At 40.4% G+C, this 15,946-nt stretch overlaps 1 protein-coding gene across 50 annotated transcripts in view; it reads right to left on the reverse strand.

Annotated features, from left to right (window-relative positions):
* Ank2 (ankyrin 2) overlaps positions 1-15,946 on the reverse strand; it is a 575,390-nt gene that overhangs the window by 146,510 nt on the left and 412,934 nt on the right. For all 50 annotated transcript variants that reach the window (NM_001427159.1, XM_087627845.1, XM_087627842.1 and 47 more), the window contains 2 exon segments: positions 12,208-12,306; positions 14,310-14,408. In NM_001427159.1, coding sequence (NP_001414088.1) covers positions 12,208-12,306; positions 14,310-14,408 — 198 coding nt within the window.

The following is a 15,946-nucleotide window of genomic DNA, read 5'->3' on the forward strand; positions in this document are numbered from 1 at the left end:
ATTGCAATCTAAAACCACTGCAGGATTCATGAGAACAGCTCACAGGAAGCCTCCCTTCTTGTCATGTTACCAAGTGCACAGAGTAGCTTTGGCTTCCCTAGCAAAGATTGAGGATAACAGTGTAGCTCCGCCCCCAGACGTACCCAGAAAGCCTGAATATTCAATCAAATAAAATTACTGCTTCCTTCAATGCTGTCAGTCATGTTGTCACCTAATAATTACTAGTCAGCCCGAGAGAGTACTTGCAAATCAAAAATCACAATATGTGGTCTAACGCAGGCAGAGACACAAATATACTGACAGATTTCATGGGGATTCAAAAATCTCTTTGAATTTTTCCAAAATAAAAATTTCATTTTGTTTGTATGATATTTGTGGTACATTTATTTTCTGAGAGTCACATAACAGTTGGCAGTACTATAGAGCTATTCTTATCCCATGTCTGATATTAAACAGCTTGGCAGGAGAGGATTGTGGTACACTGTAGAAGGACTTGCCTGATATGTGTGAGGCCCTAGGTTCATCTCTGTATTGAGCAAAAGGACAAGCAAACAAAAACAACCAGTGTTGGATATTACTAAGGTCCCATTTTAAGTCATTTTTCACATGTTACAATATCTGAGGATATGAATAACATGAATAGATTCAGTAATGTTTGAGAAACACCATAGTTTGAAGCAACAAGAACCTTGGTATAAAAGTCTTCCCAAGTAAGTATTGGGACTGTACTGATTTACCCACTAGAGCAGGTGGCACTCAGAAGCTCTGAGATCAAGAAGGTGCATGAACTCCCATGGATAACAGCCTGTTTATCCCGTTCTAGTTTACTGCTTGCCACAGACAGATGCTTCATATAATAGATATATTCAACAACAACAACAACAACAATAATAATAATAACAATAACAACAACAACAACTGGGGCTGGAGAAATGATTCAATGATTAAGAGCACTGGCTAGTCTTCACAAGATCTGCCTTCGATTTCCAGCACCCACATGAAAGCCCCACAGCCTTCCTCAACAACAGTTCCAGGGGATCTGATGCCCTCTTTTGGCCTACAGGGACCCTTACTCATATGATACATACACATGCATGCAGGCAAAACACCCAGTAATATAATATCTAAAATATTTTTTAAAAGTCCAAAAAGAAATCAAATAGAGAACATAAGCATCCAGTCATGTAAACATATTTCATAGCCTTTGGTTTATTTATTTATAATTTCCAACTTGACATCTATTCATAAGGGAGTTAATGCTCATTAAATTATTTTACATATACACATAGAATATGCACATGTATGCATGCATACACACACACACACACTTAAAATATGGTCATGATGGTTTATGTGAATAAATTTAGTTTTAAATCTATTAAACTGATAAAACAAGCCAGTATGATATAAATACAATAACTGATCAACTGGAACTGGTCAATCACAAAAAGATAAGAATTTTGATTGATGGGTAAGTTGCCTTATTATTGAGGAAAAAAGAACTTATTTTGTTTCCTGTCTAGAATGTTGATTTCATGCAAAGGACAGAGAACAGACAGAAGCAGCTGCTGTCTTAAGTGCCCAATGTTACTTCCTGGAAGAATACCCTTAAGTACCCACATGAAGAGAAGAATCCTAGCTGACAGGAAGGTGAGTTTCCTTCCAAGACAAAGAGCTCAGAATAGTATGTGAGAGAACAAGGTTGATCCACGGTATTTATGATTACTGTAGAATGTGTTCTAGGCTTCCTAAGACAGGCTGTCTCATTCCAAAATGGAGGTACTTAAAATAACTTTTATGTACTTAAAAAATCTGGATGTATAAAATCATTGATCCCATATAAAAGTTATAGCGTGGGTTCCAAAGTCTAATAAATTGTGTTCACCTCTAAAGTTCACCCATAGCAAAACATACTTATACCTAACTCACTTCCTAGCATTTCGTTCAAAGTCAGATTTTTAAGTCTAACAGAAATCTATTTGCATTGCCCTGCTTCTAACCAAAGAGGTTCAAGAGGACTCCCAATATTCTCAGGCTGTAAAGAAAAAGAACGGATAGTGGGATCTGCCCTCAGAGCTAAGGCTGTCCTTCAGTCCTCCGAAACTAAATCCTGCTTGGAGAGAGCTGGTCTCCCAAAGGTGCTCGCACTCCTAAGCCCTCCCGACCCAAAACCTGCCTGGAGAGAGCTGGTCTTGCAGGAGTGTTCTCACCCCTAAGATCACAGGCTCACAGGATTACAGGAGGGACAAGATCCAGTCAGAGACAATAAGCCCAACTAACACTAGAGATAACCAGATGGGGAGAAGCAAGGGGAAGAAACTAAGCAACAGAAGCCAAGGCTACCACCACACCAAGTCCTGAATACCCCAAGACACTGGAAAAGCATAACCTGGATTTAAAATCACATCTCATGACGATGACAGAGGATTTTAAGAAGAACATAAATAACTCCCTTAAAGAAATACAGGAGAACACAAGTAAAAAAAAGAAGCCCTTAAAGAGGAAATATAAAAATCCCTTAATGAATTACAGGGAAACACAACCAAACGGGTGAAGGAATTGAATAAAACTATCCAGTACCTAAAAATGAAAATAGAAACAATAAAGAAATGACAAAGGGAGACAACCTTGGAGATAGAAAACCTAAAAGAGAGATCAGGAGTCATAGATGCAAACATCACCAGCAGAATACAAGAAATAGAAGAGAAAATCTTAGGGGCAGAAGATACCATAGAAAACATTGATACAATAGCCAAAGAAAATGCAAAATGCAAAAAGCTCCTATCCCAAAACATTCAAGAAATCAAGGACATGATGAGATGATCAAACCTAAGGATAATAGGTATAGAAGAGAACAAAGATTTCCAACTTAATGAGCCATTAAACATTTTAAACAAAATTATAGAAGTAAACTTCTCTAACCTAAAGAAAGAGATGCCCATGAATGTACAAGAGGCCTACAGAACTCCAAATATATTGGAACAGAAAAGAAATTCTTCCCGTCACATAATAGTCAAAACACCAAATGCACAAAACAAAGAAAGAATATTAAAAGAAAGTAAGGGGGAAAGATCAAGTAACATATAAAGGCAGACATTCAAGAATTACACCAGACTTCTCAGCAGAGACTATGAAAACCAGAAGATCCTGGACAGATGTCATACAGACCCTAAGAGAACACAAATGCCAGCCCAGGTTACTGTATCCAGCAAATTCTCAATTACCATAAATGGAGAAACCAAGATATTCCATGACAAAACCAAATTTACACAGTATCTTTTCACAAATCCAGCCCTACAAAGGATAATAGATGGAAAAATCCCACAAGGAGGAAAACTACACCCTAGAAAAAGCAAGAAAGTAATATTCTTTTAAGAAATCCAAAAGAAGATACCCACACAAACATAATTCCACCTCTAACAACAAAAATAACAGGAGCCAATCACTTTTCCTTAATATCTCTTAACATCAATTCCCCAATAAAAAAGACATAAACTAACAGGCTGGATGCATAAACAGGAAGCAGCATTTTGCTGCATACAGGAAATGCACCTCAGTGACAAAGACAGGCACTACATCAGAGTAAAAAACTGGAAAATAAAATTCCAAGCAAATGGCTCCAAGAAACAAGCTGGAGTAGCCATTCTAATATTGAATAAAATCGACTTTCAACCAAAAGTTATCAAACAAAGAAGGACACTTCAGACTCAACAAGGAAAAATCTACCAAGATGAACTCTTAATTCTGAACATCTATGATCGATCCAAATGCAAGGGCACCCATATTCATAATAGACAAATGGGACCTCATAAAATTGCAAAGCTTCTGTAAGGCAAAAGTCACTGTCAATAGAACAAAACAACAACCAACAGACTTGGAAAAAAATCTTTACCAACCCTACATCCAATAGAGGGCTAATATCTAATACATACAAAGAATTCAAGAAGTTAGAGTCCAGAGAACCAAATAAACCTAATAAAAATAGGGTACAGAGCTAAACAAAGAATTCTCAACTGAAGAAACTCAAATGGCCGAGAAACAACTAAAGAAATGTTCAACATCCTTAGTCATCAAGGAAATGCAAATCAAAACAACTCTGAGATTCTACCTCACACCAGTCACAACGGCTGAAATCAAAAACTCAGGTGACAGCAGATGCTGTCAAGGATGTGGAGAAAGAAGAACACTCTTCCATTGTTGGTGAGATTGCAAGCTGGCTCTGGAAATCAGTCTGGAGGTTCCTCGGGAAAAAAAATAGGACATAGTACTACCTGAGAACCCAGCTATACCACTCCTGTGCATATCCTCAAAAGATGCTCCAACATATACCAAGGACGCATGCTCCACTATGTTCATAGCAGCCTTATTTGTAATAGCCAGAAGCTGGAAAGAACCCAGATGCCCTTCAACAGAGGAATGGATACAGAAAATGTGGTACATCTACACAATGGAGTACCAGTCAGCTATTAAATACAATGACTTCATGAAATTCACAGGCAAATGGATGGAACTAGAAAATATCATCCTGAGTGAGGTACCCAGTCACAAAAGAACACACATGGTAAGTGGATATTAGTTCAACAGCTCAGAATACCCAAGATACAATTCACAGACCATATGAAACTCAAGAAGAAGGTAGACCAAAATATGGATATTTCAGTCCTTCTTAGAAGGGGAACAAAATACTCAAGGGAGGTAGAGGGTGGGAGGGAGTTGGGAGGAAGAGAGGAGGAGGAGGGGAAAGGGGGGGAAAGAATCAGGTATGAGAGGAGATGGGGATGATATCCAGAGGGTTGGGAAATTGAACAGAAGTAGCAATGGGGGATGGAGAACTGGGAGTAGCCACCAGCAAACCCCAGATGTCAGGAAAGCAAGAGGTTCCCAGGACCCAACAGGGATGAGATTAGCTAAAATGCCCAACAAAGGGGAGGAAAAACCTATAGAGACCATATCCAGAGCTGAGGCAAGGCCCCCAGTTGGGGGATGGGGCCAACCCCCTTCTCAAAATTTTAATTCAGAAGGTCTCCTGACTAAAGGAAATGCAAGGAAAAAGAGTGAAGCAGAAACTGAAAGAAAGGCCATCCAGAGACTGCCCCATGTGGGGATCCATTCCATATACAGCCACTAAACCCAGTCACTATTGCTGATGCCAAGTGTTGATGTGGATGCCTCTTGAGAGGCTCCGACAGAGCCCTACTGATACAGATGAGGATGCTTGCAGCTAACCGTGGGACTGAGCATGAGGACCCCAATGGAGGAGTTAGAGAAAGGACTGAAGGAGCTGTAGGGGTTTGCAACCCTATAGGAAGTACATCAACCAACCAGACCTCCCAGAGCTCCCAGGAACTAAACCACTAACAAAAGAGTACACACAGAGGGACCCATGGCTCCAGCCACATATGTAGCAGAGGATGGCATTGTCTGGCATCAATAGGAGAAGCCCTTGGTCCTGTGAAGGCTCAATAACCCAGTGTAGGGGAATGCCAGGGCAATGAGGTGGGAGTGGGAGGGAGAGGGGCAAGTGGGAAAGGGGATAACATTTGAAATGCAAATACTTAAAATATCCAATAAAAGAAGGAAGAAAAAAAAAAGCCATGTAACTTATGAGCAGCCATACTATTGAAGTGTCTTACACTAGTAAACTGTTTACTTCTTAAATAAGCATGGGCAGTAGAGGGCCTTGTGAGCATCTCCTGAATGCTCATGAGCCCCAGGAGCCTCATAAGCCTGCCCTCTCCCACCAGAAGGGGAGGTAAATAGGCCTAACATTGTGTGGATGATCAAAGTGCACTGATTCAGGACCACAGAAGTCAAGCTCATCCTGGAGAAAATAGCTACATCACACGCTGAATAGACACAGTTCTAGCCTTTCATTTGCTCATGTTAAAAATCTCGTTGGAGTTGGAGAGATGGTTCAGCCACCAAGAGCAGGTATGCTTTTGCTAGGAATCTGAATTCAATTCTCAGCATCCACATTGGTTGGCTCAAACTCCCTGGATCTCCAGTTCCAGGAGATCTAACATTTCCCTGTGGGTACTCTATGGCCACTCACACTCACGTTCATACACTCCCTATATACATCCCATTAAAAATAATAACAATAAAACAATTTACAAAATCTTAAAAAAAGAAAGAACTGATAGTGGTAAATTCAGACCATAGCAGTCAGGGCCAGATCATGGCTCCAAGAACACTGTTAGTCAACTCTAGCTGTGTCAAAGAAACTTCTGGACTTCCTGCCAGGAGAACAGTGTGTTGTTACTCTTTCTCCTAGAGAACATTTTTAACTTTAAAGTCCTTAAACTCCTATACATATTCTTGCATTTCATACATCTAATTATAAAAGACTGAATTCAAGGTAAAATGGGCTTCCAAGAAAAGATTGCCTCATTGCTGAAAGAGACAGGATGGAAGGGATAATGGGGAGAAGAGTTGGCCCCCTGCCTGGTGGAATCTGGCTGCTGCTGCTGCTGCTGCTAGGCTAGGCCCACTCTTTGTGGAGAGTGTTCTTGGATTCTTTTGAGGAGCAGAATAAAAAGAATGCTCTTGAGGTGAAAACCAGAAGAAACTAGTGACCATCTATAACACTGCTTGGATGCATTAATTCCAAAATATTCCTGCCCCCAATACACAAAGACACACACAGACACAGACACACAGACACACACAGACACACACACACACACACACACACACACACAATTAATCTACTTAGGTATACTTCTGGAACACGATTATGTAAAACAATAGTTGTCGAAGCTAATGTGATGATGATGATGATGATGATGATGATGCTTTCCCATAATGATGTCTACATAGGGCCAGCTGTTCATAAGGAATTGATTGCCATTGCTGTCCATCAGGATTTTTATCGTGGGCTACGTGAACACCATACACATCGTTTCTCTTAAGGGATGAATCTGTTTCGGGTAAGTACTTTTACAAAGTCTATAACTGGAATTTGACCTATCAATAAATAGCACCTCCCCGTCCCAATGGCACGTACACTTTTGGAAAATGAATTAATTGTTAGAATCCTGCAGCAGGGCCACAAACAGAGTCTACTACAGGACCAGGGGGTAGAAAACGAACGACTCAGTGACACTCAGAGTTGCACACCTTTTGAGTCATTTTCTCAATCAACTGAAAGGTTATGAATAGATCAGTAATCAAACAGTTTTATCAGAATTTGTTTCCTTGTCACATGAGGTGTGGTAATGGGGATTAAGAATTGAAGTATATCTAGGAAAAAAATCTAGAACACTCTCAGGAGAGTAATCTGGGCTAATAGTTGAGAGAGAGAAATAAAGAAAAACAACAGGGACTTGCTTCCGTAAGAGACCCTCATTTACATTTAAAACGTGTACTCATGCAGAAGAAACAAGATGTGTCTTGGCTCCCATTGTCAGAAATAAGCAGATTGACTCTATATATGAGGTTTAAAAACTCCATGTGATCAGATCATAAAGCAAATACATATGACATCAAAATAGGAGGGGGCCACAGAGGGGAGAAAGGGAACAGCAGGAGAGGGGACACAAAGGAGGGCAACAATGAGAGACACAAAAAGACAATGGGGTAGCTATGAGCAGAGTCCAATGTGTGTGTCAGGGTGTCATAGTGAACCCCATAATTCCGTATGACAAATTTTGAGATCATAATAGTAGTTAACAAATAAAAATAGAAGTTTTTGACAAAGTGATAGAAAAATTTACAACTAGTTATTAGAGATAACAAAATAAAAAGTGAACTTCTTTTTTTTGCATCTGTTGGTTTAATTACCAAGACTTAATAAAGAGACTGAAGACATGGGGACCTGGTACACACACTGACCATGTTCAAATTTTTCTCTACCTGTTTGTATCAAATACCCTTTCTGAACATTCAGCCTAATACCTGTGATGATTCGCATATGCTTGGCCCAGGGAATGGCACTATTAGAAAATGTGGCCTTGTTGGAGGAAGTGTGTCACTGTGGGGGTGGGCTTGGAGACCCTCCTCCTAGCTGCCTGAGGATTCTCAGTCTGTTCCTGCCTTCCTTTGGGTGAAGATGTAGAACTCAACTCCTCCTGTACCATGCCTGCCTGGATGCTGCCAGGCTCCCACCTTGATGATAATGAACTGAATCTCTGAACCTGTAAGCCAGTCCCAGCTAAATGTTGTCCTTTATAAAACTTACATAGATCATGGTGTCTGTTCACAGCAATTAAACCCTAACTTAAGACAATGTCCTACATTTCAAAGCTCTTAAGGCAAGGCAAATTCCACACTCCTAACTACTAAAGATAAACTATATACCCCTCTCTATCCTAACCCAGAGAAAAATAATCTTTCAACTCCAAGGGACAATTAGTAAAAAAAAAGTTATAGATGGCATTTTTGCAACCTCAACCCCCTGACTATCACTTTACAGTAATGGAGATAACTAACATGATATGCCTAATAATTAGAACCACAGATGACATTCATTCTGTATTCAGTGCTGGCTAGGACTTTGCATCTATCTCACATTTGTAGCAGCTCTACAAAACAAGTGTTACTACCGCTAGCTTAGAGGTGAGACACAGGGCCACTGAGAGGTTAATTAACATCTTCAACCTCCTGGAACAGAAGCAGAGGGAAACAGCGGTTCTCGGCTGCTGGACCACAGGCAAGTGCACAGTCTCCATTTCTAGTGTTGCACTCCTGGGTTGTGAAACTTACTTTGCCCCTGAGCTTCTCTCCCCCTCGGTGATGCTGCCACTTTGCTCCTCTCTGAGAAGGTGTCCCCCTCAATGTTGTTATCTTTTGCTGTGCTAGAGAGAGAACCAGGATGGCTCACAACCGCTAGCCTGGTGCCCTCCCACTGAGCAACACAATATGGTGGCTGCTTACCCAGGCACCCTACTTCACTCAAACCAAGGCTTTACCTTTTAAACTATTTAAATTTTTCATTATTTTCATAAAAGTGTTTTCTCATCATTCTGTATTCTTTGGAAGAAAAGAATCCATTTTAAAGCCTACTTTAAATCTTCAAAAAAAAAAAAAAAGGAGTACCTCTGTTTAAAAATTCAAATTCCTGCTGCCCAAAACAATAAAACTTCTTCCTGCTAATAAAGAGAAAGGAATTCTGTTTGGGTACAGCCAGTCGGATTACTCTGTTGATACAAGAAATTAAAGGCTCTGGGAACATCGTGGCTCCTGCCCATCACCCAGTGAGCTTGGCTCTGCTGTCTCCTGCTATTGATACTCACAAGTTGCGAATTAACTTTCTATCCAAATCATATGTAAAACAACTAGTCCCCAGGGAGACAAGTCATGGCATTCCTAAACTTCTAGTGCCAGACTGAGGACACCCCACTGGTGAAGGGTAAGTGGAAAGCTCAGATTCAGTTGACTTTGCGGGAAGCCATGAAGACATACCTTAGTTAAAAGGGGAGACTCCTGGTTTTTTTTTAAAAAAAAGGACATAAAGAAACAAATGCTACTTCAGAATGGAGAGAATCTATAACCTAAGAGTCCTTTTTCCTGGTTAAAAGAGTTATCAAGGTGTCCCTTGCTACAGTTAGCCAGAGTTACAAAAACGCTACACAGTGCTTTATGTAAAGCAGATGGGCAATGCCACATGATGGTTCCTGTTAACCTTCTGTTGTTTTTCTGCTTTTAGATAGTTAAATGATAGATAGATAGATAGATAGATAGATAGATAGATAGATAGATAGATAGATAGATAGAAGATAGATAAAAAGATAAATAGATGATAGGTAGGTAGGTAGGTAGATAGATAGATAGATAGATAGATAGATAGATAGATAGATAGATAGATGAATGGATATATACATGCATATATACACTTGCATATATAATTTAGGATTTGTGCTGTGAGTCTAGGATTCCAACATCCATTTTATGGCTGTTATATTTCCATGAGTATGTCCTCACCCATTCATCTAATACCAAAGGTTGGATGCATAAATCTAGGCCCTGAGTTAGATAGGAATGACAGAAATAAAAAATGAGGGAAGACTCATGCCAGCATCCACAGCCATAAATCGAAGCCTGTTCAAATGAGCTAAGATGCATTGGCAAGATAGTTGACTTGCCTGTTTAAACATCTCTTTAAAAATCAACCATAACATAATTCAATAAAGCCATTAGCCACACCAAATGAGTTAGGCATTTAGAAAAAGAAATCTTAAAATCTGATTAATTTTTCTCTCATAAATTTTCTCACACTATAACGAAAAACCCAATTGAAGCTTTTTGTAGGGATTCCCTGCCATGTGAATCCTAGGTTGAGCTGGCAATGTGCTGCACGAACAAGGATTATTTTAATCTCATAGTGATGACATCAGCCTTCTTTCAAGGTCCGTTAAAAGCTCATACGATTAGGACCACAAGGAAAAGCTTCAGTGAGTAAGGAAAGTGTTAAGATGGCTTTAGCTAATTATCCTCAAGTTGTCCCCAAAGCATATAAACCACCATGTAATGACTAATATCATAGCTTCTAACAGGCGTTTACTCGGCAACGTTTGCCATATGTCAACTTCTATCGCATCACTGGGTCCAACGAGACATTTGGAGGAACACAACTATGTTCTTTTTACAGACAGAAACCTCAGCACTGCGAGTTAGTGTCCCGGCATCCTAAGGACAACCTTGGTTCATCTGAACATAATGTGCTCGCAGCTTCATGCTTTGTAAGTTCACAATTCACTGAGACACGCTCTGTGGTATGCGACAGGCCAGGCATCTCTCGTGTCCTCTGAAGCAAGTGTGGGTCCCAGGCTGGTAGCGCCCACATCTGAGCGTAACTCTTCCAGAGCATCCAGAACTGAAGTGAGACCCAGAACACTGTTTTAGCAAGCTCTGCAGGCGAGTACACTGCAGGTGAGTGTTTGAGACCTCCTGCCACAGAGTAAAAGAATGTTATTTTGCTATATCCAGAAATGTCTGTGTTGCAGGCTTGGGAAAGCGCCCAGAGCTGCCTGCCTGCTGGACAACTGTCCTGCCACTAAACTGACAATTCTGGCTTACACCCAAAGGGTAGTTATTAGAGCAGGGAAATTAACAATTTTTTTTACAGTGGTACCGATCTGCAAGTACTTTTATTAAAGGTTTACACTAAAGTTTGTTTTCAATTCCTAGTAAGTCATTGGTGTAAATTTTGCTGAAAGTCTGAGTCGCAAACAAAAATAAAAGTGATTAACATCATAACATTACACAGGCGAAAGTGAAAGATGTATACGTCATAGATTTATTAATCCCTGGAATCAAAATGAAGAATAACTAAGCTGACGACAGCACTTGTCTTTAGCATTTCCTGGTGTGGAATGTGTGTCATCCCTGCAATTATATCTCTGTTACACAGACTGAGGAATGAACAGGGCGGGGAGTAGATACTGCTACACAGAGACAAACGAGGGGATGTCCCAGAGAACGAATAAAAATGAGCTGCCAGTATCTCGTGTGGCAATAGTGTGTGATTAGCGCTCTGAAAAGAAATAGAACCAAAGAGACCAAATAGAAATATACTTGGGGATTTTTTTGTTTGTTGTTTGTTCTTTAATATGGCATCAACCACGGGGCTTCCCAGATTGGAAGGGAATGGATTTTATTAAAAAGATACATAGTTCCATTCCTATCCACAGACATCATAGATACCGAGAGTAAAATGACGGGGAAAAATATCATACACACATAGTTTCTACCAACAAAATAAGGGATCGGGTTTACAGTGTGATTTATCTTATTATTTCTTTTTTCTTAATTTCAATGGGATCGTGAGTTTGCTTTTATGGTTATGGATATCACAAAGCTTCAGGGTTGCACTCTGCCCGTTCTCCTCAGTGTCTTATGAAGTCCTGTATGAGATGAAGTATGGCGAGTCCTGCATCGTAGCAGGCTTTCCCGCAGAGTGCTGGATTTCAGATGACGTTTTATGACTACAGGGAAAAACAGCATCATGAAGTGGCACAGGACTTTCATGAACTGCATTTCACAGAGGTCACTGCCATCAGATCCTTTTGTTTTTGAGGTACGTAAAGCATTTACCGAGTGTTTAGAAATAAATTTAACTCCATAATGTTATAGAATATTTTGGTTAGAAGGCGTAAGAGAATAATTTGCAGAACAAAACAAGATAAAACAAAACCCAAGAACGTGAACTCAGTACCACAAAGCCGTGCTATGCATTCAGAGCACAGGAAATCCAACTGTGAGGCGTACCTGCGACTGGGCGTTGATGTTGGCTCCCTCCTTAACTAGAACTTTGACAACTTCTGCTTGTCCGGCCAGTGATGCAATGTGAAGAGCGGTGTTTCCCTTCTGTTGAAACAGAATAGAAAATGTTACAGGTCTCCAAACTGCATAGAAATAAAGACATACAAGCCTTTTCAAGCTTATTCATATTTTAAATTATTAAAATCTGCACTTTGTCGTGGTAAACCACTCATTTTTCCCAAGTCAACCTTGCAAAGGTTTTTCTTTTAAATAAGAAGTTGGGAATCTCTCCTAGCATCTCCCTTTATTTTCTTTTGTAATGTTAGTGTAATGTTGGGACCATAAGAGGACCGGATGTTAACAAAACCACAGTTTGGGCTATGAGTGCATATGACAGTGTCCTGTAGGGTTGAAGGGATTTTAATAAAACAAAACACCAAGCCACCTGATTGTAAGAAAATGCCAATTTAAAAGCGTTCATTGAGTCCTTGCTCCTTAACTGTGCCAAAATAAGTAGGGAGATTGGAGACATGGCTCAGTAGTTAAGAGCACACGGACACCCCCCCTACATTAGGTGGCTTACAAGGACACCAGTTCCAGGACACTGGATGTCCTGTTCTGGCGTCCTTGGGTACCTGCACATATATGTACACATGTGTATGCGTGCATACACACACGCACACACACATTAATAAAATAAGTCTTTCAGTAAAGCACCCAGGGACTCACCGTGGCAACAAAACTTTGCTCACAGTTATGTTCCTACCTGCGAGGACGTGTGGTTCTGCTCAAAATATTTTACAAATTAAAATGACAATTCTGGACCAACCATAAAATTACTTATGATTTCTTCCACTTGCTACATCAGAATTTATGATACAAATCAACACTGACAGAAGAAAATGAAGATGTGATTAAGAGAAATGAAAATTTTAAAAAATGAAAACATAGATTCCAAACCATAAAGTTTATTCTCCTTGTCTTTCAGCTAGCAGCTCACTGTAGAGGATCCACTTGGAATTTGTGGGACCCTTTCTTCTTTTTTCCTTGTTAATAATTTATTTATTTTTACACTTCAGATTTTATTCTCCTCCTGATCTACCCTCCGACTATTTCACATCTCATTTTAGTCTTGAAGAATCTACAACTCTAATCTAGGATTAGAAGTTAATCAAAACCAGGCGTGGTGGAACACATCTGAAATCCCTTCAGTAAGGGACACTTTGAGCCCCAGACCCCTGGGATCCACAATTGAGATCCTTCTTCAAGAAGACCAGAATTGCAGAATGATTATAGCACATCTTCCTGGCATGCACAAGGCCCTGGGTTTGATCCCCATTCCCAATCAAGAGGGGATGGGGCGGGGAAATAAAGGTAGTGGACGAGAGTTGAAAAGAGAAAAACATCAGTAGAATTTGGAAGGAAAATAAAATAAAAAGCAAGCATCATTTAAGCAACCAAAACATGGTGGGTGTAATGAATATTTGTGCTACTATGCACAATTCAACGGAGGGAAATACTGGGAACTACATTAGAATCAATATTTTAATAATTTTAGCAATTGAATCCATGACCCGAAAGTTCTCTCCCAGTACAGCACAAAGGATCTGGGATACTCATAGCAAACTGAATGAATACAGAGAAAGACCCAATCTAACCAAAGCATAAGGAAGATTGCTCGTGTCCACTGAGAAGACGCCATGTCAACTGAGTTGGATTAGCACTGATGTTTGTATGTTTGTTCATTTGGTCATTTGTTCTTAACTGACTGTAAGGAAACCGAGCAAGCGTCTGCAGAGGATCGCGTGGATCTAGGCTTTTTTGTGAACCAAAGGAAGAATGATAGTAGATTAGGAACAAGATCGGGGCTTCCAGACTTCTGGAGCCTCACATTTGAGTCCTAAAATGAAGTGACCACATTGCTGCAGAATAAGGAAGAAGGTTTCAGCTTTATTCCCGAGTGATCAGTGATCCCTAGCAGACTTCTAAGTAACTGGAAAAAGTTTTAAACCTCTTCAAAAACTAAACAAATTACTATAATTAAAAAAAATGGAACAAAACAAACGAAAACCCCTCTCTTCCTCATTGTTCAGAAACAGGAACAGTACCTTGGTGGCAGAATCCACGGAGGACCCTCTTCCCAGCAGCTCCTGCACGAGGCCCACGTGGCCTTCCTTGGCTGCCAGATGGAGCGCGTTGAGTCCATTCTGAGAGAAGAAGAAGTCAGGCTTAGAAGCAGAGAAATTGTGCGAAGACAGTGTGCGAGCCTTACTCAAACGCAACCCACTGCACACACACTGGTCTTGTTTTCTTTGTTTTCTCTTTTCTTTTATTGGATATTTTCTTTATTTACATTTCAAATGTTATCCCCTTTCCCTGTTTCCCCTCCAGAAAGCCTTCATCACATCCCCCGTCCCCCTCCATTAGGCTGTTCCTTCACTCATCCACCCACCCACTCACCCACCCACCCACTCACTCACGCACTCAGTCTCTCCCAACCCTGCCATCCCCCTACACTGGGGTATCAAGTCTTCACTCACAGTCACTCTCCATTGGATTGAGAACAGGATCCCCAATGGACAAGTTAGAGAAAGGACTGAGGTAGCTGACGGGGGCTGTAACCCCATAGGAAGAACAACAATATCAACCAACCAGACCCTCCCCCAGGGCTCCCAGGGACTAAACCACCAACCAGAGTACACATGGTGCAACCCATGGTTCCAGCTGCACATGTACCAGAGGATGGGCCGTGTCGGGCATCAATGGGAGTAGGGGCCTCTAGTTTTCTTATCTTTCTCTATTTTATTTTATTTTATTTTATTTACTTTGCTGGAGGCTATTTCAGTTGAGAAAGGTGAATCTCCAGAGATAGAGGCACCATGGTAATTGCACACTAGAAACAAGGTTTGGAGAACTTCGTGTTACCAACCTTCTACTTCTTTAATTAAGAAGTGTAGAAACATGAGATTAGAAAAAGCCCTCCATGTTTAGAGGTAAGGGTCTAAGATCAGACCCAACATTTCTACAGCCCACATGAAAAGCTGGTGTCAGGGCTAGAGATATGGGTCCATGGTTAAGAACACCGGCTGCTCTTTCAAAGGACTTAGGTTCAACTCCCAGCACACACAAGGCAGCTAACTACTGATGGTTACTGCAGTTCCAGGATTTCCCATGTCCTTTTGTGGGCTCAATCATACATGTGGTGTGCAGATATACATACAGGCAAAATACCCACATGCCTAAAGGATTAAAATAATAATTTAAACATTATATTTAAATAGCTTGGCATTGCTACACACCATCTGGAATTCGGTGCTCAGTAAGGACAGAACAAGAGGATGCCTGAGCCAGCTGGTCAGTAGTCTAGCTCTCGTGGTAGACTGTCTCAGAGGAAGAAGACGGAGAGTGGTGCAGAAAAGGCTGGATGTTCTTCTTTGGCCTCTGCATATGCACAAGCATGTCCAAGACACATTCACACACATATATACAAATGCACACACACACACACACACACACACACACACACACCAAGCACACACACACATACATATATGCAAAACTTATAAGTGTTTTCTAATGAGATAATAAAAGCAGTAATTCTGAATTATTTACTGTGATGGCTAAAGTCAAAACTGTCCAATTTCAAATATACAGTTTTTTAATAAATCTTATTTTTAAATAAATGATAGAAAATCTCGTTTACAAAGTGATCTAAAAGCCAAAAGACTATGTTTAAGGTTACACA

The sequence above is a fragment of the Rattus norvegicus genome, chromosome 2, assembly GCF_021556685.1.
Source record: "Rattus norvegicus strain SHRSP/BbbUtx chromosome 2, alternate assembly SHRSP_T2T, whole genome shotgun sequence".
In the NCBI taxonomy this organism is placed as follows: domain Eukaryota; kingdom Metazoa; phylum Chordata; class Mammalia; order Rodentia; family Muridae; genus Rattus; species Rattus norvegicus.